Below are 23,792 nucleotides of genomic sequence, written 5' to 3' on the forward strand. Positions count from 1 at the left end.
TCCCAGGAATTAAGAAGGCAGGGAGTCTGTGATTCCCTGAAGGTGGGCAGCGACTCTGATTTACCAATCCACGAGCTAGCGCCCAGCACACACTAGCACAACACCATGCCAGGTGCCGTGAAGCGCGTGCTTACTTACCACCACCGCCAGCCACTCTTGTCTGAGCTCTGTGTGCAGGAACTTAATCCTTACCATGCCTTTGGAAGTGGGTCCTATTATTTTCCCAATTTCTAGATAAGGAATGTAACTTGGTGTGTGTGAGGAGGTGGCAGGTATCCAGAAACAGGGAGCATGTGCTGGGGAAAAGGCCGAGGGCACTGAGGCCAGCTGGGGACAGGATGAGGGCACAAAGAGGCTAACTGCTTTTCCCAAGGCCACAAGTGGAGTGGGATGGGGACCTGGGACCCACACTGAGGCAGCCTGGGCTCAGAGGTGTTCTGAGTGAAAGGTAAACTGTTGTGGAACAGTAGACAGTAGAATGCCCACTGGTCCACGCCCGGGTGGAGGCCCCTCTGCACATACCTTTTCTCATTCCCCCAAAGGGGTCCTTGTTGGGCTCATAGGGCATCCTGCCCATCACATCGGGCATGCTCATGCCCTGCTGGTAGGGGGCGTTTGGAGTCATGGAGTTCCGTTTCGGGAAGGATGAATCACTCACGTCTGAGAACGGGTCGTGCACACTGATTGTACTGCTTCTGAAGAGATGCAAGGAATGAAAGCTTAATGATACAGTGGGAGTTACCTCCAAACAGTACATTCAGAAGATGAACCAATCTTGAAATGTGCAAATGGCAAAAACCATCCAAAATAAATGACATGAAGAAAACTGGTAGTCATCAACATTTAAAAACTCTCTAGGAAATACCATTTCTTCTCTCTGTGAAGTTTGCTCCAGAAAACTAAAATATGAACAAACGTGACTTTGTATGGCTCATAGAGTTACTGGAACATACCTTCCACCTTGCATTGGGGTCATCTGTCCGTGAGGGGTGGAGGCTGGGGTAGGTGGCTTCAGGTCACCTGGAACCTCTGCCATGGAATTGCTGCCAGTTGACTGAGGGGTCTGTGGGCCTTGCAAGGATCCCGAGTTAGCTGATAGCAGCAGCATCAAGAGAAAACAGGAAGAAATCCAGAGATTACCAAGTAAGCCCAGCCGCCTTGCTAGTTGTATAGGTGAAAGAAATAAATGTAAATAAGACACCATAATGATGTTGTAAAATTCATTGCTTTTATATTGTTTACAGTAAAAATTAGTAAAGAAGATTTTGAGTAAACATATTTCATTTGTGAGCCATAAAACACATTTATATCTTTTGACTGGATACTTATTTTCTGGGGTATTTATCCCAAGAAAATAATCTAATAAAAAGGAGGCTTTTGGCAGAAGAGTGTTTATTCGCTGTTGTCTAGACTGGAAATAATCTAAATGTACATTTTTATATATGGGATGAAAATTTTGGTGCATCAACTCGGTGAATTATTGTGCTGTTGTAGAAACAAAATTAGGAAACTTAGTTCTGGGTCTTAGACAATGTGAAATGTTTAAGATGAAAAGCAAGGACACAAATTGACAATGAGCCTTATGTCATTTCAATAGCTTCTCAACATCTGAATGCGTCTGTGCTCTGTCATTAATAGTGTCACTTGTTGACCTATGAAATCAGAGTTGTTATCAAAAAGCACAAGTCAAACTGGTTTGGAGTTTTTAAATGTTATCAGGTTGCTGAGATGTGGCTTTAAGTATAATTACATTATAGTAACAGAATTGAACTGGTTTTTTCCAAATCTTATGTGGGACTCTGGGAAAAATTAATTAACCTCACCTTAAGGGAAAAACATAACATTTGCAGGGCTCCTGCTCTGTCATCTCTTGTAGTCCTTAGCATGCTAGATCATCAATAGATACTGGTTTCATGTGTGAATTAAATACTTAATAAATGAGTAATACGCCTACTATAGCCTAGGCTCTCTTCTACGCCCACATACACCAGTGGACCAAACTGACAAGAAAGACAACAACCCCTGCCCTCATGGTAAAAAAGTGCAGAACCCCCTGAACAAACGACAGGATTACTGCTGCTTGTGAATCACATTTTCCATGTTATTGTCTAGAATACCTTTCCCTATGACGTTCCCAAGGCTCACTACAATTACTATTATTCACATTTTACTTCAGTGGCAACAGAGGTGAAACAAACCACGAGAAGTTACAGAGGACACTGCGAAGGAGTCAGAAATCGAAAGGAGTACATTGTTTCTACACGGAAAGCCTCAGCTGGACAGAGACATTTGTAGTCCGATGAGGTCTGCTCAGCCCCTGGCCTGGGCTGGAATGAACTCTGGCCGACAGAGCTGAACACCGCGTAACATCCGTCCCTGTGAACCCCGCACTGAATGACTTAGAGAAGTTCTCAGAGATGCCAGAAAGACTGACTTTTTAAAAAAAGCTTTTATTTCCTTTTTTTTTTTTTACTTTGATTTTAAGTTGAGGGGTACATGTGCAGGATGTGCAGGTTTGTTACACAGGTTAAACGTGTGTTATACGGAGAAGATTGATGGCTAATGTAGATGCCTAATGTAGGTATAAAAGAAAAATGTATTCACTCATACTTACAAACCGAATTTGCGTAAAACCCTGGAAACGCATGTTAAAAAGGTATATCGGAATAACGGAAGAAAGTCCTCTTTTGCAGATATAAAAGGGTAATCATCCTGCAGACATGGCTGCCTGCCTAATGCCGTGGAAGAGCAGCGACTTGCTTCCAAAATTCAGGCAGGCTCTGCTACAGCCTCGACAGCTTCCTTGGAAACATCACTTGCAAGGCTTGATTTCAGAAAGACCCTTATTTACAAGTATTCACATTTATAGCTAATAAAAAAAAAGGAAAAATCTCTCTTGCCAGTGTTTTTTTTTCCTTTCATGAAAAAAAAAAAAATGAATGCAACCTCTTGTAACTCCATTAATAGAGGAGGCTGGCAGGCTCTCTAGGACATCCCTACCTTTTGCCAGAAGCTACAAATGTATACTCTAAAGTAAACAATGGAAAGGTTACTGAAGGTTAAGCACATTCACACACTTCAGACAGCATGGCCAGGCTCCTAGCTGGGAAGATAATTTACCCGGCACGAACCTGGTGCCCTAGTTCTGGCTGGGTTGCGGGAAGTAGGGTGGGGAGAAGGAAGAGCTGATATGTCCCAGGTCTACAGTGACTAGAGGTCAACCAGAGGGCACCTCTGTTTATAACCCGAGCCCCTTTCTCATTTACCTTCCACTGAGGATTCCCTAGTTGGATCCATGACAGGTTTTGTGACATCACCTGTCAGCTAATAATAGAAATTCAGTCAGCCACCTGCCAGCCAAGATGGATGGGTTTTTGGTTACAGACTTACTAATTGAATGTGGAGCTCCATGCCCCACCCCTGCCCCACTTCTCCCAGCCTGGTCCCTTCCATTCCCCTCCCCATCTCCAGCTTACAGGCTGCAGAGGCCATCTGGGGAGGCGCTTCCTACAGCACTCATTGGAAATCCCCCACACCCTTTTCTAGATGCTTTATAACGAGATCCCCACTGGCACCTTAAAGACAAACCACACCCCAAGGCCTTGCCTCGGTTCACCTGGGAGTCTCAATCACTGACTTGCTCTGGTTGCTGGAAGACAGGAACCCAGAAACCCAGTGTGAGAAGCCACATGGCAACTTGGCAGTGATGTGTGGGGTGCAGCCCCAGGAGCCAAGGGGCTTATACCTCCCAGAGGCTAACAGAATTGAAGCCTAGAGCTGTATTAGCACCCCAAATCAAAATCTGACTAGAGACAGATGACTTGGAGTGCTCTTAGAATACAGTAAAAAGACTTAGGATTTTAGTTGGTTCAGAGCAAAGGCTGGGGGAAAAAAATCTAAAATGTTTCTTCAGAATCTTTTAGTTTAGTCTGCCTGAATGTGCTGGTAAAAAATAAACTACAATGATATTCTTCCGGGAAAAAGTGATTCAAAGAACATCAATTTTTACTGTAAATTTGTGTTTAAAAATTTTGTAATAAATGAGACTCTAACATGGCCAATACTTGGGAATAATTTTATTTTCCTTTAACAACAAAAATGTTTCCAAGACCATTTCCCTAATGATGGGACTGGAATTGGAGAGGCCACCTGCTGTGTGGGTGGCACTGAATCGAGAGGCTTCTAAAGACCGGGGTGCCTCCGCCTGAGATCCCCGGACGCCTGTGTGTGCCTGGAGCTCCCTGCACGTGCTCTTGGGGCTGGGCGAGACCAGGAGGCTTTCCTTCCACTGCCTCCTGTGTCACAGGACCTCGGCTCCCTCTGGACTACTGAGAAGAATGTATACCAGGAGTCCATCTGCAATCCAAGCTCTTTTGTGTAGTTAAAATGATAATGTTGCCATAAAAATGGCAGTTTAAACAAGGGGAAAAGGGAAGGGCTGGCTGTTAAGAGAACAGGCCCTCCACTTTCTGAAGGATCTATACGCCTCAGCAGGGCCCCCGTCCTGAAGCTGATGCACACTGGGAAAGCTATTCTCCATACACAAGGGCAGCCCATTCAGTGACACGAGTTCTTTCCTGGCAAATAAAATGTACCCTTAGATCTTTGCAGACATCACCACTTTGCTCCCTACGCCCCACTGGGTTTTTATTTTGGAAAAATAGTTTCAGAGCTGTTCATGGGCAGCTTGTTTTACTCTGTGAACTGGATGTAATGTTGTGAGATTTTTAAAATTAGATTTCCCAGTTTTTAAGGGACACCAGAGTTGGCAAAGCCTTTGAATCTTTATGGATGAGGTTAGCGAGGATTTCTCCTTGTTTTTAGAGCCTACGGATGTAATTCTAGGTATATTCACTACAAGTGCACTTTGGGCCTACAAAGTATTTATATGAGATCCCTTGATTAGGAACCTTGGCTATCAGCTTTACCATCCAGACAGCAGCTAGAGGAAATCATTAAAAGCAAAATAACTTCTTGCTCTGGCTTCTATATGTAAACATCTCATGTGTTAGAAAGGTATTTTCAACACAGGCAGAGGTGTCTGGTGGGTATCATGTATACTCTAGCACCAGATGCCCCAGAAAAGACCTTCTACTCCCCAGCTAGTTGGCTTTGGGCAAGGTACTTAGATTCCACGAGACCTTCATTTTCTCATGGATTTTAAAATAGTATCAAAGTCACAGGACTGATGTGAAGATGAAATGATAGCACTTAGAAAAGGGCCCGGCACACTGGAAGTGCCCAGGAAACATGGGCTGCCAGCCACGCTCAGAACAAGCTGTGTACAGGAGCGGCGGGTGCAGCCACCTCTCGTAGCCAGGGACCAGGAACAGTGAGGCTACGTGCTGAAGGTCGCTGACTGGGAGCCAGACACAGATAAGAGAATGGTCGGATCTACTGGAGTGAGGTCACCACCCAGCACTAAGGTGCCAAGGTCTTCCCCCCTCTACTACTGCATTTATCAGAATATATGATTTTGTAATTTCAAATTTGAAACCCGAACGGTAGAACAAAGGCTAGCAGGGGAGCTGGAAGGAATGGGAGGGTCTCTGTCAGTGGGGAGGGGAGGGAAGGGAGCTGGCAGGTGTCACTGACGCGGCTTGGCCTGTGAGCGTGTTGGTGACGAGCACTGCACCCATTCCTAAGACCCCTGACTTCCAGGACAAGGCTGCAAACGACCACCTGTTTCCAAAACAAGACTGTGTGAATCCTTACCACGACAGCTTGCTAAACACCCTAGAAGTGAGAACTCGCTGGGCAGGGGACGTTAGAAACTAAGCCCAGGCTTCATTTTGCTAAAGTTCAAATCTGAGGGTTTCTGACAGAGGGTGGGCGCGCTCGACCTGTCAAACCTGCAGGGCGGCATTTCCTAGAAGTGCACAAGTGTTCAAACAGGCCACTGGGGATCTTTATTTTGTGTAGTGGTAGATGGAATCTTTTTGAACACTTGTATAAGGAATAAACGTATATGGCTCAGAATTCAAAAGCCTGTTTTGATTAAGGTACAGCAAAAGAAGGGGTGCCTTCCAAGGGCCAATCAGAAATGGCCATATGCCAGATTTAATTCTCTCATCCCTTAACACTGCCAATGGGCGTCCAATTAAATAAACAAAACGATGCAGGAACCCCGCCTCTCAAAGGTCCCGAGTTCTCTGTTGGCCTGACTGTGAAACGACCTTCCCGGAACCTCCCAGGCCAGACGCCTCGGCATTCCTGGGCCAGTGACTGCAGCGCCGCCACTTACCAGGAGATGGCGGCTGGAGCTTGGGCTGCTTTTTGGTGTCCCCGGTGCTGAAGACTTCCGGCGGGGGCTCCTCCCCGCGTTCGATCTTGCACTCGAAGGCAAACAGGTACTGAATATACTGCTTTTTCAGGGAGCTCGCTGCACTGCTTGAGGTGCCAACGTTTAGGTTGGTGGCCAGCTCACGCCACTTCTTGTTTTTATTCACCTAGCAAAAAACACGGCAGGATCATTGGTTTGCAGCAAAGTGGCTTGTTTAAAGCCAGGAGACAAAAAAAGCACTTAATGTCTTGGTTTACTTTTTTTCATTTGCCTCTTTTAACTAATGCTCATTACTCCCACTCAGGAGTGCATAGGCAGCATTTACAGTTATAAAACCATTAGGGAACCTGCTGATGGCAACAGAAAAAGCACTGCTCCGAGGTCCTTCTGCCCGCTGTGTCTCCCAACGCCTCACACTTATCCCACTCCACCTCCAATTAAGGAAAAAGGGCACGTCAAAACGTTTAGAAAGCAACAACGGCACTATTTTGCAATTTAGGTTTTTGGGCAGTGATGTGAGAGTGCTCATTTCAGCAGCTGCAAGCTCTCAGAAGTGGGCCTGGGATTCTGGGCCGTACCCGTCCCCTCACCCCAAGACTGCTTGGGGTGTCAGGCAAAAGCAAAAGCAGCACCTCGTGCGAAGGCGAATGAGCCCCTGGACCGACGGCCCCCAACTTAAAAAGCCTGATGTGATGCCACTGGCCACCAGCCCCGCCGACGGGGCAGGTGCACGCCTTCCTGTGCGGTGCTCTTACTCAAGGAGGCTTAGGCTGGAGACAACACAGTCACAAAAGGAGAAGAAAGAAAGAGAACTCCTGAAATGCGACATCAAGATCTGAGGCATTAATTTTAACCTTTTGATTCCCACTTGGGAACAGGTTATGAAAGGTTAAACATATGAATGAAACATGAGGATTTGCAAATAACTTGGAGAAGGTTTTGCCTTTTGATGTCTCCTGTGTTGTGTGGCAAGGGAGGGCGTAAGGGGACAGTGGTTTTCAATGAAATATTAAATTTCTGGATTCAGACTTTCTCACACAGCCCTTATGTCCATTTACTTAGTACTTGGTGGTGCATAAGTTGTGGATGCTCCCGGAGATGCCCACCGCCCTCTTTTGGCACTTAATGCAGGGCTGCAAACCGTGGGTCTTTGGGTTACTGCAGAAATGGCAAGCCGGGTGCTGCTCAGTGTGACCTAAGAAGGAAGGCTGGGAGCTAGGCTTTGTGTGGTGGCAGCACCTGTTCCCAACCATATCTGATGCCCATGAGGTAAAGAGCATGATGGGGTGGGGACAAAGATGCAACCCAGGTACATTCCAGCAACCCTCATTACAAGCCCGGGGAGAGTCTTGTGATAGACCCAGCCTGGTTATATACACTGTGGACACAGTCACAGTAAGGAAGTAACCACACAGTATCTACTCTGAGCTGGTTGATAAAATCTAATGGTTTGAGCAGTCTTGGTGATTCTAAAAAAATCCATGTCAGAAGAGGGTAGGTGCAGGGGAGAAAGGTCAGGGGAGTTGAGGGGTAGAAGGCAAAGGAGCCCAGGTGCAGAGAGGAAAGGTCCTTACGTCTGCACCCCAGGCAGCTCCCCTGTCACACTGAGGCCTAGCCCGCTGGAGGTCACAGCACTGGCCCTCCTAACTGTCCAGCTATGGTGGGCATGGTTTGACAAGTATGACTTAATTTTCTGATAACCTGCTCTGGAGAGAGGGAAGCAGTATATGTGACTTATATCTGACACAGATAATTAATTCAGTCATTTGTAAAACATTTCTGAGTATTTCCTATGAACTACTGGCAGATTCCAGAGAATTCTGGAGCTGTAAGGAAACCTACAGGAAAATCTAGTCTGACCCACTGTATACATGAGGAAATTGAGGTCCAAGTACATGACCTGCTGAGGTCACACTGCGAGTTGGTGGCAGAGCCAGGGTCCCCCAGTGCTCCCTGACAGCACACAAACATGGGTTGCAGGAAGGCGACTTTCACACAGGCTTAGCTTTTCCTTTGTGAGAAAAAAAAAATGAGTCCACACATTCAAAGAAAGACAGTATAAGAACTTATCCATAATGCTTCCTTTTTTCCTCCCTCACTCATTCTTACCTGGGCCAAACCCCCAATCTCTTTGACGCAGACATAGAGCCGGAACAGGTCCAGAGGCTTCTTGCCCACGGCAGGCAGACTCGAGACAGGAGAGCCTCTCTCTTCCATGAAGGTGAGGTATCGGTCGACCCAGAGCTTTCTCTCTGGCTCATTCCCCAGTTCGTACACCTTCGTGATCTTCTCCCCAGTGGTGGTGGAGGAGCTGGACTTCTAGTACCCAGAAGCAGCATGTGGAGGTGGGGCATGGGTGGGCAGACGGAGAGGGAAGAAGGTGAGAAAAAAGTAATGAGCTAACAAATACAAGAAGAGAAGAGATTAAAAACTACTGCTATCACACAACAATTAGGAATGAAGGCTACTAGTTCAGGCACAAACTATACATTTTCTTAGTTAGGAATTTACTTTTACTTTAAATAAAAGGCCCAAACTCCCCCTTTTATACACTTAAAAACAAAAACAAAAAAGAACAAAGCCCGTTTTGGATATAAGCGTTGAATCCCAGAAGGCAAAATTCCAGTGACACCTCATGTTATTTTTAAAAACAAAAGGTTCTAGCTCATGGAGTGATCACAGTGAATTAAAATTTTTACATGTGATATTATAGAGCCCAAAACATTAAATGGACTCCTACTTTTCCCTGTCAAAACAAGAATGGCTAAAGGGTGTCTTCGTTAAAATGCCACAGCATCTGGAGGATGAGCAACCACATGGTGCTTGCTGAAAAGTGTAAGGTAGATTTCTAGTCACGGGAACCAGTGATGTGAGCTATAAGCTCGGTTTTCTTTTCTTTTTCTTTTTTCCTTTTTTTTTTTTTTAAGATAAACTAAGGGTCAACCAAAGCTTTGGGATTTATGGATAAACATATACATTTATTTTTATGCCTATGTATTTATATGCTCGTGTGTTTTACACTGATACTCTAGTTCTTGCATTTCTATCTATCTGCTTTTACCTGACACTAAAATATCAAGAGTTGCCATTTCTTAACACCTGAAGCCTACGCCGTGGATTACATAATCTGGAGGACAGATAACACTTTTAGCCCTAGGCGGGGCAACTGTAGCTCTTCCCTTTCTTTTATATCGCTATATTTGTAAAAATATTTACAATATTTGCAATACTAGGGTTATTGTGCAAAATCATTTCTCAGTTCTCAATACAGATTTCTTGGAACGATAATTTACTTCATTTATTTATGCATACCTAGGTTATTATTTGCAATATAGAGCAATCATTATAGACAGAATTCTTAAGTTTTTATCCTTTTTCTTTATTTAGCTTAACATAATTTTAAACATATTTCTGAAAATGTGGGGGGTTAAATAACATGGCTGCCATTGAGGCTAGATGTTACCTTATTTAGCAGAATGATCTCCAGTAAAAGTAGGTCCCTGAGAAAGGATGCCTGAGAATGAAACTTACGCAGCACGTGAGGCCCCGCTTTCCCTTTAACTAACACGTGATTCGCTAGAGTCACTGGGCTGAGATTTTAAGCCTTCGGCTTCAGAATTACTGAGGCATAACATCTTTATCAAGTATGTAATGGGTGATACAGTTGATGTAAATATAAAATGTAGAATGATAAAAAATAGTTGTTTTATATTTTAGAATATACTTTGATGCTGAGGTTAAACTTCAAGTCACTTAAAAACTACTTTAGAAAGAGCTTAAAATATATATGTATACATATTCATATATGTGTGAATATATATGTCTATAAACCCATATGTACACTTAGAATATAGAAACTATATATTCAAATAAGTTTTTAAAGCTTATTTTTCATATTCTTGTACCCAAGTCCTACTTGACTAGGAAAAGAGGCTGCTCTAACCCACTTCACACAAGATTCTCATCTGGACGGCACCTCAGAAGCTCTGCCGTCATTAATGGGACAGTTATTAATAACAGGTTCCTAAATTGTAGTATTGAGTTTTCTTTTTATTAACAGGACACTTATTATTAAGAGGTTTCTAAATTTTAGTATAGAGTTTTTTTTTTTTTTTTTTTCCTTTGGGGAGTTACAGTTAAAAAAATGGGTCTAACGTTTTTCGAAAGTGAAAATTTGAAATAAGAACATGAAGAAAAAGGCACTATAATCTATAATCAGTTAACAGTAAAACAACTTCCCTCTTGCATTTTATTTGTAAAAAACAGAGGTAAAAGTTTGAGATTCAATTGAAAGATAAGACAAATAAAAGTAATCATTTCAATTTAAAATTTCTCCAATTAGCTCAATTAATATCCTGTTTGTAAGATCCATCTGCCATTCCTGGTTTGGTCCTCTCTAAACTGAAACTGGGGAATGGTTCTGGATGAACAGTTAATCAAGAACTGAGCAATGGGGCACAGAAATGCTTGTTCTTGCTTCTGAAGGGACTGGATTGTTACAAGCTGGAACAGGCCTGAGATAATGATGGACGCAGTTTGACTATATATTAACTTTTCTCTCCTTGGTTAAATAAACTTAAGTTTAATTAACTTGTGCCTATCTCAATTTGTTGTCATAACATTGGAAAAATTAAATGAAGATACTTTCTAATAGAATAGTTCTATTTTTCATAATTTTCAGATCTTCTAAAAAGCATTTTTATGGCACCATAATGTAGGAAAATGAATCTGCACGGAACTGACACGGTCAGGCCTCAGTTTACATGATAAATCCTGAAAAGGCCTCCCGAGTTTGGCTTGCTTAGCTAAACCAGGGCCTCAGTTTCACCACACACTTTACTTTTCCTTTGCAGCACTATGTCACATGCTGCGTAAAATTGTACGTTTTGCACGTGATTATTTGTCTGACACCCATTTTTCTGACTAGATTCTAAGTTCCACAAGGTAGAGTTTGTGTGGATGTTAATCGCCAACACTTAGCGTGGTGCCCTGCACGCTGGAGGGCTGTGATCGCGTTTTTTTCCCTCATGAATGATTACTCCAGTGGACAAAAAGGGTGTGAAAAGCTTGGCAGCATGCTAACAGGAATTAACAGCTGATTCAAATATCCTATAAACAGGATTTCACCGAGCAAGGTGCGGAGTGAACGTGGGCACAGTCTAGTAAGGCTGAAGGCTGAGCACGAGGTTGTGCCCGCTGCCAGCACTCAACGCCTCCACCCCAGCTTAAGGTTCGCATACTGGGCAGACAATGACCACAGCCAATATTTGGTGTCTGAATAGAGGGCAATTAAAGACTTAGTGAATAAAGAGCATGTACATTATCACTCTCATCACCGACCAGGCTCAGGATATACTGTCTTTGTTCATAGACACTAGTTTTGGATGAAGGTCTTCATCTACACTCCTCCCACTGACAGTGGCCAAACCACCTTGCCCTTTGGAAAGATGGATTCACTTTTCCCAGTCACTAAGGCCTACCTAGTACTGCTTCAGTGTTGTAAAAATTGTATCCTACTGCTGTGAAACTTTTGTGGAGGCAAGAAAAAGGAATGGAAATTGCTGTAAAATTACAGCAAGACATTATTATGGTGCCACAAATGTTTTCCTTGCATATACTTTAATTAAGCCTATAAGTACATTTTCCTCAAGTCTTTTAGGCAGATTTACATTTCAGCAGTCTTTACCATATGCCTAGTAATATGTGTATGTGTATGTGTACGGACAAATGTTTATTTTTATTTTAGAATGTTTTGTAACAAAACAATGTTGGTCCACAGTACACTGTCAAAGCGTAGAGCATCTTCCTCATTTTGCCTTTTCCAGACCTGCTGTTAGACAGGCTTTATTAAGGACACTATTGAGAGCAATTTTAAGTCCAAACTGAAGTGGCATCTCAGAAAGAGCAGTTAACTATTCCGGGGTTGCATGTATTTGCGGTGATTTGATAGCAGAGATAATGTTAGGTCCTTCATTATACTCTCTTTTGTTCCCCTTTTTGAATTAGCACCTCATTCAAAAAAGTGGCTGTTTTCTCAACACAGAGCAATAGTCTGACATTTTCTACTACTGTGAACTTCAGTTTCTCTTGTTCCTATCTACTACAGGAGCCAGAAGTTTGCTTGCAAATTCTTCAAACTATTTATGGTACAGGAAGAGACCATGTATATGGAAATATTGAGAAAAAATATACAATTTCAAGTTTAATTATAATCAGAAAATAAAGTTTATAATTCAGTTTGCTATTGTCTTACATTAAAGGAGAAAGTCAGATTTTGATAAAGTCTCCTACAGTAGATGGAGATAATCTTAACTAGTGAATTAAAATATTGTGACTAATTCAAGCCTTCTTTATAAGTCAATGAAATTAGAAAGATGAAAAGTTTTAAACAATATAATAAGGTCTATTGTTAGTCTTTGTTTTTAATAAGTTCTTATTCTTATTTTTTTTATTTTTATTTTTTTTGAGATGGAGTCTCACTCTGTTGCCCAGGCTGAAGTGCAGTGGCATGATCTTGGCTCACTGCAACCTCTGCCTCCCGGGTTCAAGCGATTCTCCTGCCTCAGACTCCCGAGTAGCTGGGATTACAGGTGCCTGTCACTATGCCTGGCTCATTTTTGTATTTTTAGTAGAGACAAGGTTTCACCATGTTGGCCAGGCTGGTCTCAAACGTCTGACCTCAGGTGATCCACCCACCTTGGCCTCCCAAAGTGCTGGGATTACAGGCGTAAGCCACTGCACCCAGCCCTTAATTATTATCTTAAGTTTTAAAGATCATTATTTTTAACCTCTGAAATTCTCCCTCTGAGCTAACGCACAAATACTTTCAAAAAGTTATCTGAATTCTACCTGTTAACTTGAGAGCATTACTGATTCAGGAATGCTTTTCCTATTAAAAAAAGAAAACAAAACAAAAAACCAGGGTAGACCAAGAGGGAAAAACACACAATGTTGTCTGCCTTCTGAGACTCAAAGCGAATAACACAAAGACATCAAAATGCAGGAGTCGCGCCCCTTCCTGCGAGTTCTGACGCACCCCTCCTAGAAGCGCTCTGTCTGCTATACCCATCCTAGAAGCGCTTTCTGTTTCATCTCGGGTGCTGCAAAATCAAAATGTAGCTACAGAGAAGGTAAGAGCGAATATCGCCCTTTCTTCCTCTGAAAGGGAAAATGCTGGTTATCCTAGAGCTGTATGTGAATTTTACAAACATTTACTAGAACAACCAACTCTTCAAGCCTTCTGGCTCTATCTGTTTAAACCAGTGAATGGATAATTAATAGCAGCCTCCTTTTGGGGTTTTGACTAGATTGCCAGATTCTGCACAGCTAGGGTCTTCTTGCCTCCAACTTGCCTTCCTGAGCCGTGCTCGTCAATACATCGTCTTACAGAAATGAGCATGTTAATTAAGCCTTCTTGGCAAGTAATTGCATGTTAAGGCTTTTTTTTTTTTTTTTTTTTTTTTTAAGATCTTTTGATGCTTTATATGAATGTAAAATAAAGGTTGCTACAGCACCATTACTTTTTTTTTTCTCTAATGGTACAGAATTTCTTTAGTAGGAAACTAACAGCCCACTTCTAGGGTCAGAAGAACATTGAGGCTTACAAAATTCCCTGATACATCCATGACATTTTTGTTATAATTTATATATCATACAGAAATCAACACTTAATTTCAAGATTATCAGCAGTCTTGTGCAGAATACAACTGTTCTATTTCAATTGATTCTAACATCGGTACACATTATTAAGCTAAAAATTCATTCACATACTAACATTTCTACGCTTTTATTAATTTCAGACAAATGGGTTGAAAATAAAGCAGGGCTAATGTTACGCTAAACCATACCCAGACTGAATATTTACTTCTTTCAGGCAGGCAGTTTTGAAATAGATAGAACATGCAAAATACAGGTCAGGGGCCAAACTTATCATTCAGTCAATGGCTGCTATTAGTTCCCATATAAATGGAGAAGTAACGCATTTGAAAAATCTTCTATAAGTGCATAATGGATTAGACATTTAAAAAAAGTCACTGTGTGAAGGAGTTTGGACCCAGTTAACACACTCGCATGCTTTGTATAGAGGTGCTTCTTTATAACAGTTTTCATTACCAGAAATCAACTTCTCTGATGCACGCAAACTATTCATTTTGTCACTAATATTATTATTTATAAAGAAAACCCTTTCATGGATAAATAATGAAGAAAAAGTCTTATAAAACAAATAAACAAGCAAGCATTCAAGTAGAATTAATTAATTATCAAAAAACCCCAAAAAAACAAAAAACAAAAAAAACAAAAAAAACCAGAGCCACTTACAGGGCTTGATGGAGTCTTTGGCCAGCCTGGGCTGCTAATGCTATCACTTTCATCTCCATGAAATGAGGAGATGCTAGCAGAGCTGGGGGACATTGGGGAAGGGACTGGCAGGTTGCCTGGGGTTGGGGGCTGAGAAATACCCTGAGAGCTGTAGCTATCCTGTGGTAGAGGAATAAAAAAAAAAAAAATGACAAAGGTAGGGCAAACTTTATTTAAAATAACAAAAAGTACATCCACTTTAACAAACTAATTTATATATATATACTATATATATATAAAGACACGTACAAACAAACACACAAAACCACACATAGATAAAGGTATTAAAACAACATTCTTAATTAGTATAATTGGGTAAGTCTGCTGGATGCTGGAGAAGGCCAGTACGCCACCATGCTTACTTCAAGCTTACATGGAATGCTAAGCATGGGTTACCCCTTATGAAAGAAAGAAAAAAAAAAAAGCTGTTCACCTTATTTATCAAATAAGGCAGGAAAGCAAAATATTAAGTATGTTGTTGTTGCTGAGGCGGCCAAAACAGGAAGCTATAAACTGAAGGCAGAGAAAATGGCTGCAAGTACCGAAACCAGGCAGGACCCCTACCTCTCCCCACCCCGAAGCATTTTTCTTAGGTGGGTCTTGTCCCTCCACCCCTCTCCCCCAACCATGAGTTAATGCCATAAGAACTAGTAACTTTCAGATCCACACCATGAAGGGGCTGGGGAAAGAAAAGAAGACTACGAACATGTTGCACAAAATGAGGGCATGCAGAGGAGACGAAACGAAAAAAAAGTGGCGGCCAACACCAGTGAAGAGAGAACGACATGGCAGCTTTTTGCTAGGCAGACCCCACACTGCGTGCAGAGGCGGAAGGAAGTACCTTTGACTTGCTCTCGGGCTGTGGAGTGCCTTCTTCTTTGCCGTCTGCTTTGAGAGGCAGGGGCAGTTTGGATTCACCAGGAGACATCATATCTGCAAGACCCATAGATGCTAATCGAAAACAGGAAAAAGAGTTTAGGATTATACGTGTGATTCGTCAGACTGTACTCCTGCCAACACAAGTTACAGAGTGAAGCAGGAGGCCCTTGCATTTCCCTTGAAGGAAAAAAAGAAAAAAGAAATTGTAATGGGGAGCATATTAATTTCTGAAATGCAAACAGCACCGCATTCTAGCAAAATCCTTTTTTACCTAAAAAAAAAAAAAAGGGGGCAGTCATTCTGTATGCTTAAGACCCAAACCACTGAAGGTCAACTTATGTCAATATTATTTTTTCAAAATTATTATACCTTTGAAAGAGTAGGCAACAAGTGGAAATAAGGCAAATGTTTAAATTACTAATCAGGAGTTGGAAGCAAATGTTGGGTGTGCATATTTTTTACCTAGGTACTAGAGGATTTAGCACCTTCTTAATTTCATAGGTGCAAATAATCTATAGTTTGCAAAATTATTTGACATTTCACAGTGTTTCTTCTGAAAACTTTATCTATTGCATGTGGTCTAGTCGACAATAAGGGAAGACAATCACAGCAGATGGCTTCAAAAACAATATAATTAGAAATAAATTTTTGAAGGAAAGGATTTCTGATTACTTTGCAATTGTGCTGGGATCCTTTCAGTCTGAGAGCCTGTGGTCATTAACCCTGACAGCAGCTCGATGCCCAGGTCAGAGGCCCGCAGCAGCTCCAGAGTCAACACCATATTTTCTAGCCCTAGGCTCAGAAATCCAATCAATTCTATCTAGGCTTTAGCATGAAAGGTTCACCAAAGAACAACTGATTTCTACACACATTCATTGCAGATAACAGTAGACATTTTCGGGTTAAAAATATGGGGTTAGATTTCTTTTTAATGGAAGAACAAGGCTAGAGTAAAGAATCAGTGTAGCTATCCAGGGAATAACAGCTGAATTTCTACAGAACCCCACTGTGAAAACCATCTGCGGAACACTGGGCTGCAGGGGCTGCGAGTGAGGCACCAACCAGATGTGAGGAGTCAGAGTGAGGAAGAGAGGGAAGGAGAGAGAGGGGAGAGAATGATGAGCCCTATACATGAGAGGGAACCAGAAACTAGGCCTATTTCAGATGAAAATAAACCTGAGGTTTGATGAACAGGGCCCATTCTACATTCTGCAAATCAAAGTGCTGGCTCAACCAAGACGGGACACATGTAGCGTCATGTGCCAAGAAAAAAAAAAAAAGCTTTAAAAAAGGCTCTGCAGATTGCCCACTACAAAATGATTATTGCACATATTCATGTATTACTATGTTTTAGAAAATAATTAGTTTTAATTACAGCAGTGAGAGAGTGAGCAGGCTCTGGTGAATTAGCTGGCAAGCTTTGTGGTGCTAATTTGCTAATATCGTTAGCATCACTGCAGGTTGAGACCATAGGTCCTGCCAAAAAAGCCTACCCTGCCACGTGCCCATGAGTTTACATCAGCACACTCAACAATACACTTTGAAATCCCGTATTTTCCACGGGCACATTGGCTTGCTTTTCAAAGCCCATTTGCAGCCCAGTCAGTCCTTAAAGTCATCACAACACACACAAATCATAATTGGGATGTTTTTCTTTTTTTCAAATTACTTTCAATACTTAGACTTTAAGAACTGGAACAAAAAGCTTTTTCAAGTGATGCAGCTGCAGAGAAAAATCTATTGGGATCAGCTAAAAATGCTGTTATTTTTGTGAATGTGTGAAACCTCAAGCAGCTGAGAGATATTACACCACGAAGACCGCCTTGTTCAAAGCAGCGGATTGGACTGCTTCCACGCAGTTTTGTCTCTGGGGTCTAACGAGATATGAATTAGTAAACCTGTACATTAAAAAACACCCTGTTCAGAAGAATAGCAGGATAAAAGAGCAGGATGAGTGCGAAAAGAGGGGCTTATGTATGCGAGTCCACATGTCCTGGCTAGTTGATTCAGAGTGGGTTCAAAGGAATGACAGCCAAAACAATTCCAGAGAAAGCGGTAAAGTCATGGGCACATGGCTTCTGTGGCATCGCGCTTCTCCAATGGTTTTAAGTGGTAGTTTTGTCAGTATTTACAATAAATTATGTATGAATATTATTTTGAAGGCGGGAATAGTAAGATTCTATTTTACGCATTAAATGTGTTAGCGTACACAAAAGCAACTTGTAAGCACACAGAACTAGGCCAATGTGTATTATGGAAATTACTGACAATTTACACTGATTTGAAAATCAGACTTACATGAATATAAACATATTGTTGGTCTGAAATTCCCCAAATTTCCTCATTCTCTATTATATATTTTAAAACAGGCATTTTGGGTGTGCAAATAGAAAAATTATCACAAGTGGCACTGTTCTATTATTTTGAGAGATAAGTAAGGATAGAATTTAGAGTAATAAAGAGTTCTATTTAATATTTCTACCTTATAAAATATATGGTTTATTTTAACTAAATGGATTAGAAGGTCTTTCCTTACTGTGGTTTTTACTATTCTTTTTATTGAAATGCTTATTTTTGACTTTTTTTTTTTTTTTTTTTGAGACAGAGTCTCGCTTTGTCGCCCAGGCTGGAGTGCAGTGGCCGGATCTCAGCTCACTGCAAGCTCCGCCTCCCGGGTTTACGCCATTCTCCTGCCTCAGCCTCCCGAGTAGCTGGGACTACAGGCGCCCGCCACCTCGCCCGGCTAGTTTTTTGTATTTTTTTTAGTAGAGACGGGGTTTCACCGTGTTAGCCAGGATGCTCTCGACCTCCTGACCTCGTGATCCGCCCGTCTCGGCCTCCCAAAGTGCTGGGATTACAGGCTTGAGCCACCGCGCCCGGCCTATTTTTGACTTCTTACCAGAATTCTCAATGAATCACTGAAAAGAGCCATATGCCTCCCAAGGCAATGGGACTCCGGGGGCACTATTTTTTCCTCCTTTCCCAGAAGAGAAGGACCACTACTATTACAAGGACGTGTTAAATCAAGGCACTGTTCTTTCTCCTATTGACATGAGTAATCCAGTATGTAAAGTTCAGACATAAAAAGGGGCAGTAAAGAATCTGTGACTGCAGAAAGTGCTGCTTGAGTACTGTAAATACGTTTTAAGCACCAGCCTCTGGCTTTACCATTGAAATTTAAGAACTAGAATGATTTCTTAAAGTAAGTGTGGGTCAAGGTCCTAAGGCAGCTATTCCACACTGGATTTAATATATTCAAAAGGAATGTAAAGAACATATGACATGAGTCAAACCGAACTTCAACACTCATGCCTGCTTTCGTCCGCTTCCTTTACTCAGTCTCCTCACAAGTCTGCAAAATCATTCCCAGAAGATGGTGAAATAGGTCAGAAATGCACAGTTCTTTTCTTTTCATGGTAATATACCAGACTGCAAAATATATGATTTCTTGTTTTTGAAAACACAGAGAGCTGGCCGGGCGCGGTGACTCACGCCTGTAATCGCAGCACTTTGGGAGGCTGAGGTGGGCGGATCACGAGGTCAGGAGATCGAGACCATTCTGGCTAACACGGTGAAACCCCGTTTCTACTAAAAATGCAAAAAATTAGCCGGGCGTGGTGGTGCGCGCCTGTAGTCCCAGCTACTCGGGAGGCTGAGCCAGGAGAATGGCGTGAACCCGGGAGGCGGAGCTTGCAGTGAGCCCAGATTGCACCACTGCACTGCAGCCTGGGCGACTGAGCGAGACTCTGTCTCAAAAAAAAAAAAAAAAAAAAAAAAACACAGAGAGCTGATCTATGTATGTACATCCATGGATGTTCATGACTATGTTTACATGTGGCAAGATAGAAAGTCCACCGTGAAGGTAACACACACAGGATCTGAGAAGGGCTGGCGAGACGCATTGCTCTCATTGGATATGCAAGGCCCTGACAGCCCTGACCGGGAGGACCCTCCACGGCACAGGGTGGAGCCGACGAGCACCCTGGAGGCCCTGCATACCCCATCATTGCCATCAGCGCCCCTCCCCACTGTGGCCACCCCCAGGACACTGGCCATGCTGGGTGGCTTTCCGAGGAAAGCAGCTCCCCCAGCCACCTACAGAGTCCGGAGCCGTCCACATACTTTGGCATAATCTCAGGATATATTTTCCCCCAGTTTAAGAGATTTGGTTTTCATAATTTATCAAAACCCTTTTATCAAGTCCTTTGTATATGGGGGGAGGGCAGCAATTCACCTGAAATCATTACCTTAGAGCAAGCATGCAAGTGGGCACCCCAGCAACCGCTACCAACACCCTGGACAACCAGCCCCTTGCAATGGTGCTGAAGACCCAAACCTTCCTTTGTGAGAGGCCCTGAAGTCCCAAGACAGAAAACAGTGATCCAGCTGGAAGACTGATACTCTAGGCGTAGTTTTGTGAATCTTTTCTTTTTTTTCAATTTCAAAACAGCAAATCATCGATGGTAAACAGCAAATGCCCCATAGAGCTGGAGGCAGATCTGCCAGGAGACTGTTGAGCGAAATACCGCCACACTGGCGCTTCTCAAACTTGAGCTTGCATGCAGGAAAACTCCCTGCAGAGGTGCTCAGGGGTGCGGATTCCTGGACTCCCCTCAAGAATTCTGAAGGGAGCCCCGGAATCGGTAGTTTTAACAAGCACTGCGGGAGGTCCGGAGGTAGGAGGTTCACACTTTTTGTGGCAGTGTGATTGTCTTTTTCTTTGTAAAGGCCTACCGGGGTTGGTACCCTGTGCTGGCAGGGCATTAACAGGACATTTGCGTGTGGGACTGAGCGGTGCTAGGTTAGCAGAAGGACTCACTTCTGGAAGGTGCCCAGGGCTCTCTGTGAGAAAAGCCTGGTTCCAGCGGCACATATGGCCGCTCCTGTACTATTTATACGTGGCAGTGGGAGAAATGCCCTACATTTTGTGGAGTAACGTCTGGTGAGGCAAACTTAGAACCACAGATGGGAGATATATTTTTTGGAATTTAGATGTCCACTTTAAGATGATGGTTTATATGCAGACAAGTGTAAATGACTAATGAATATTATAAAACTCAACACAAATAAGTAAAACCTAACCCAAGACACATGTATTGTATGACAGTGTATTTAATAAGGGTATACATGATTTGTAATTTTGCCCACAGTAATACATAATTCTAACCTTTTAATCTAAATAATTGAAACAAAACAAAACCAAAAAAAGCTCTTTAGAGGGAAAAATTCCCACTGCTTACCATCCTACTTCCCTTGGCATTTTAAGTGAAGAAATAGTTGTCACATTTATACTCACACTGACTCCATTTAAATAATTACTTGCTCACTGAAGCCTGTAACAATTTGTCACTACACAGGAGGATTTTTTTTTTTGGCCCCGTACACTGTCTACAACACAGTTGTTTGAACTCAGCAAAGAGCATGCTGGAATGCCAGTTGCACTGGCTGCTGAGGTTCAGAAAATTCCACCACCAGACCTGGTCATCATTTGTACTGTCCTCGCTTTCTCCAAAAGTATATTTTGATGGAGAAATGCTTTGCTGTTATCACTGGTAATTTATCTCCCTGGGCCCAAACCAAGGAGACTGAAGTGATGGTGATCCCACCATTTCTGGCCCATCTTTTGTGCAGTCAGGTGGACACTTGCGCATCCCGATGCTCACAGGGCTGTGCTGTAATGCTCTGTGTCACTCCTGTCTCTCTGAGAGATCAGAACGCAGTAACAGCAGATTCACGTGTACCTGCCGCTAGATGCACAGCCAATGCTAAATGGCTACTCCTCCTCTGACGTGCATTTCACTTAATAATGGTGGGATAAAATCAGATCAATGTGTAGAGGAAAACTGGATGTTTAAATTATTAAAAATTCAATGTTTCAAAATGTACAATGCAGTAAAAAATATACTACCACCCTCATACAAAAGATCGTGAGGATGGATAGCCTTTCACTGAACCGATTTCCTCTGCATGGAATAACGAATAGTCGAATTATCTGAATAATAATAATAGAAAGAAACCCTCTCTGTAAATCTCCATTAAGCTGGCTGTTCCTTAGGAATACATAAATCTTCTGAGGCAGGGCACTGTGCCATCTGCTTGTTGTTGGTTGTTTTTGTGGCTCTGGGGTCCAAAGGAAGAAGGGAAAAATGAGCACTGCTAACAGTAGGTGAAAACTGATTGTGTGGTTTTAATGCTCTCAAGTAATTTTATTTCAGCAAGTCAGACAAAACAGAATGTCACAACCCAATACTCTGTTACCTGGGCCAGCACTGCTTAGGGAAAGAGGAGGCTTCCAGCTAACAGGCTGTTTGCAAGCTTTTCACCTTCATCTCGAATGTAAAACACCCACCAAATTGTGATGGAGAAGCACTCAACGCAGCATCAGGAAGGGCTATTTTATTTATTTAAAAACCTTCATTTTTACCATGAATTTCTATGTGTTCCTCTTTCACAAATCTTTCAAGAGAAGTCATCACGGAATACCACCCCTCAATTAGGTCCTAGAAATCAATGATGCAGCTCAGACAGGAGGCGAGCCCAGCCTCTCACTGCCTGTTCCGTCTGACAGAGAAACATGAACTTCTGGGGAGGCCTTTCAAAGACAAGAGGCGAAAAAGGAAGTGAAAGGCAGAAGAAATGAAAAAACGTCATCAGAAAGAACCAAGGCTCTGGCTCTCCCATGCACTCCTAATGCATCACAGGGCATCACAGGATACACACTGGCTAAGCCACTCTCTGCAGTCTCTGAAGGAGGGAATCCTCCAGTGAGATCCATTCTAACATGTAACAGAGAGTAACAGGTCGCTTGAAATACACATCACTTTATGTAAAAAGTGGCACTCATTGTCTTAAGGTAATTACGGAACCAGAGGAGGGGGTTGAAGGATCTTGCAGAGTCTAAGATCATGGGAGATGTGCACAGTTTTAGACACTCTCGATGTTTTCCACACACTGGCTACTCATCCACTGCACTCATCAGGCATGACTTTTAAGAATGCTACCTTGGAGATTATGAAATGGGTTAAAATAACTAAACATCGTGAAACATTTAAAACAGTTTCCCAATAGAGACAATCTGCACAGAGCACTTACGAAGCAGCTACTTCCAAGCATACATTTAGAGGTGTAAGGTGTAAATGTAAAATCTACTTCAAACCCCCTTTGCTCTGCCCTTCCAATCATTTCCCCTGAAATGCGAATTCGAAATGTCTGTCTCCATCACTACCCAATGGAGAGAATTTGAGGATCTTCCAATACTAATAATTCCCAAAGAGAAAGAGAACATAGTGTGTATATTTAACAATCTCCAATAATAGTTGAAATGTGTCCACTTGTTATACAAACACAGACTGAATAAAAATAATTTACATAAAATGTAATTCTCAAGTCTTAAATAGATGGAGCGCGTTTCTGAGAAGCAGAAAAGTAGTATGATTCCCACTTTCGCCAACCGATCCACCTTCTCGGGCCGTTTAGGCAGATTCACTGGCGGCGCCTAAGAGGAGGAGAGGGGAGAGGGAGGGGCTCAGGAGCACGGAGCTGCCGAGGTTACCTGTCGAGCTGTTCACCATGGCGGGCGCCATGCTGTAGGGCGGCGCCTGCGTGTTCATCAGGCCAGAGCTGTTGTTCATGGGCTGGCTGTAGGGAGAGCTGGAAGCCATAAGTCCACTCTGGTTCATGCCGGGGAAACTGCCTTGCCTACAGGAAGAGAAAGCACAGCACACATATACCGACCATGCACATTAGCAGCGGTTTGCCCTGGCAGTCATTTCTACTAATGCATTTATGTAAGGGGTGGGGCTATAACTTTTCATGTTTGTGTAAAACAGATTATTTCCTGGAGAGAAAGGCTGAAATCTATTGCTAGGTAACTCTTGAATACACCCCTTTACAATTCCAAATATTACAAGTTCTGCAAATAAATTACACATTTTTAATCATGTCAAGTGTTCCAGGTTACTATTTATATAGAGGAATATAAGCAAGAAAGGGGGAACTTGAAATAAGAACAGGAATTACAAAAGCAAGCAAAATTAACTTCTGACTATTAACACTACTTAGTATCCTCACATAAAAACCCAAAGGTTAAGAAATGAAAAACAATTGGGCAGTGTGGCAATGTTTTGTACAAAAACTTCTTTGACCTAAATTTTCTGATGGAATGAATATGGGAGAAAGCACTTCCAAAACTCTCCCTGACCCTACTCTTTAACTTTGGTAATTAGGTTCTATTAAAAACATACCAATTTCCCTACATTAAAATGCCACAGTA

At 42.4% G+C, this 23,792-nt stretch overlaps 1 protein-coding gene across 8 annotated transcripts in view; it reads right to left on the reverse strand.

Annotated features, from left to right (window-relative positions):
* The window catches only part of ARID1B (AT-rich interaction domain 1B), a 445,627-nt gene that overhangs the window by 19,921 nt on the left and 401,914 nt on the right, over positions 1–23,792 (reverse strand). For 5 of the 8 annotated variants that reach the window (XM_050786683.1, XM_050786680.1, XM_050786684.1 and 2 more), the window contains 7 exons: positions 23,073–23,218; positions 15,483–15,592; positions 14,603–14,761; positions 8,393–8,602; positions 6,245–6,449; positions 954–1,092; positions 523–695 (listed from right to left, as the gene is read on the reverse strand). In XM_050786683.1, the coding sequence (XP_050642640.1) occupies positions 523–695; positions 954–1,092; positions 6,245–6,449; positions 8,393–8,602; positions 14,603–14,761; positions 15,483–15,592; positions 23,073–23,218 (1,142 nt within the window). The remainder of the gene's footprint in view (positions 1–522; positions 696–953; positions 1,093–6,244; positions 6,450–8,392; positions 8,603–14,602; positions 14,762–15,482; positions 15,593–23,072; positions 23,219–23,792) is intronic. The other 3 variants (XM_050786686.1, XM_050786685.1, XM_050786682.1) reach the window with 1 other exon arrangement.

Source organism: Macaca thibetana, chromosome 4, assembly GCF_024542745.1.
Source record: "Macaca thibetana thibetana isolate TM-01 chromosome 4, ASM2454274v1, whole genome shotgun sequence".
Taxonomy (NCBI): Eukaryota; Metazoa; Chordata; class Mammalia; order Primates; family Cercopithecidae; genus Macaca; species Macaca thibetana.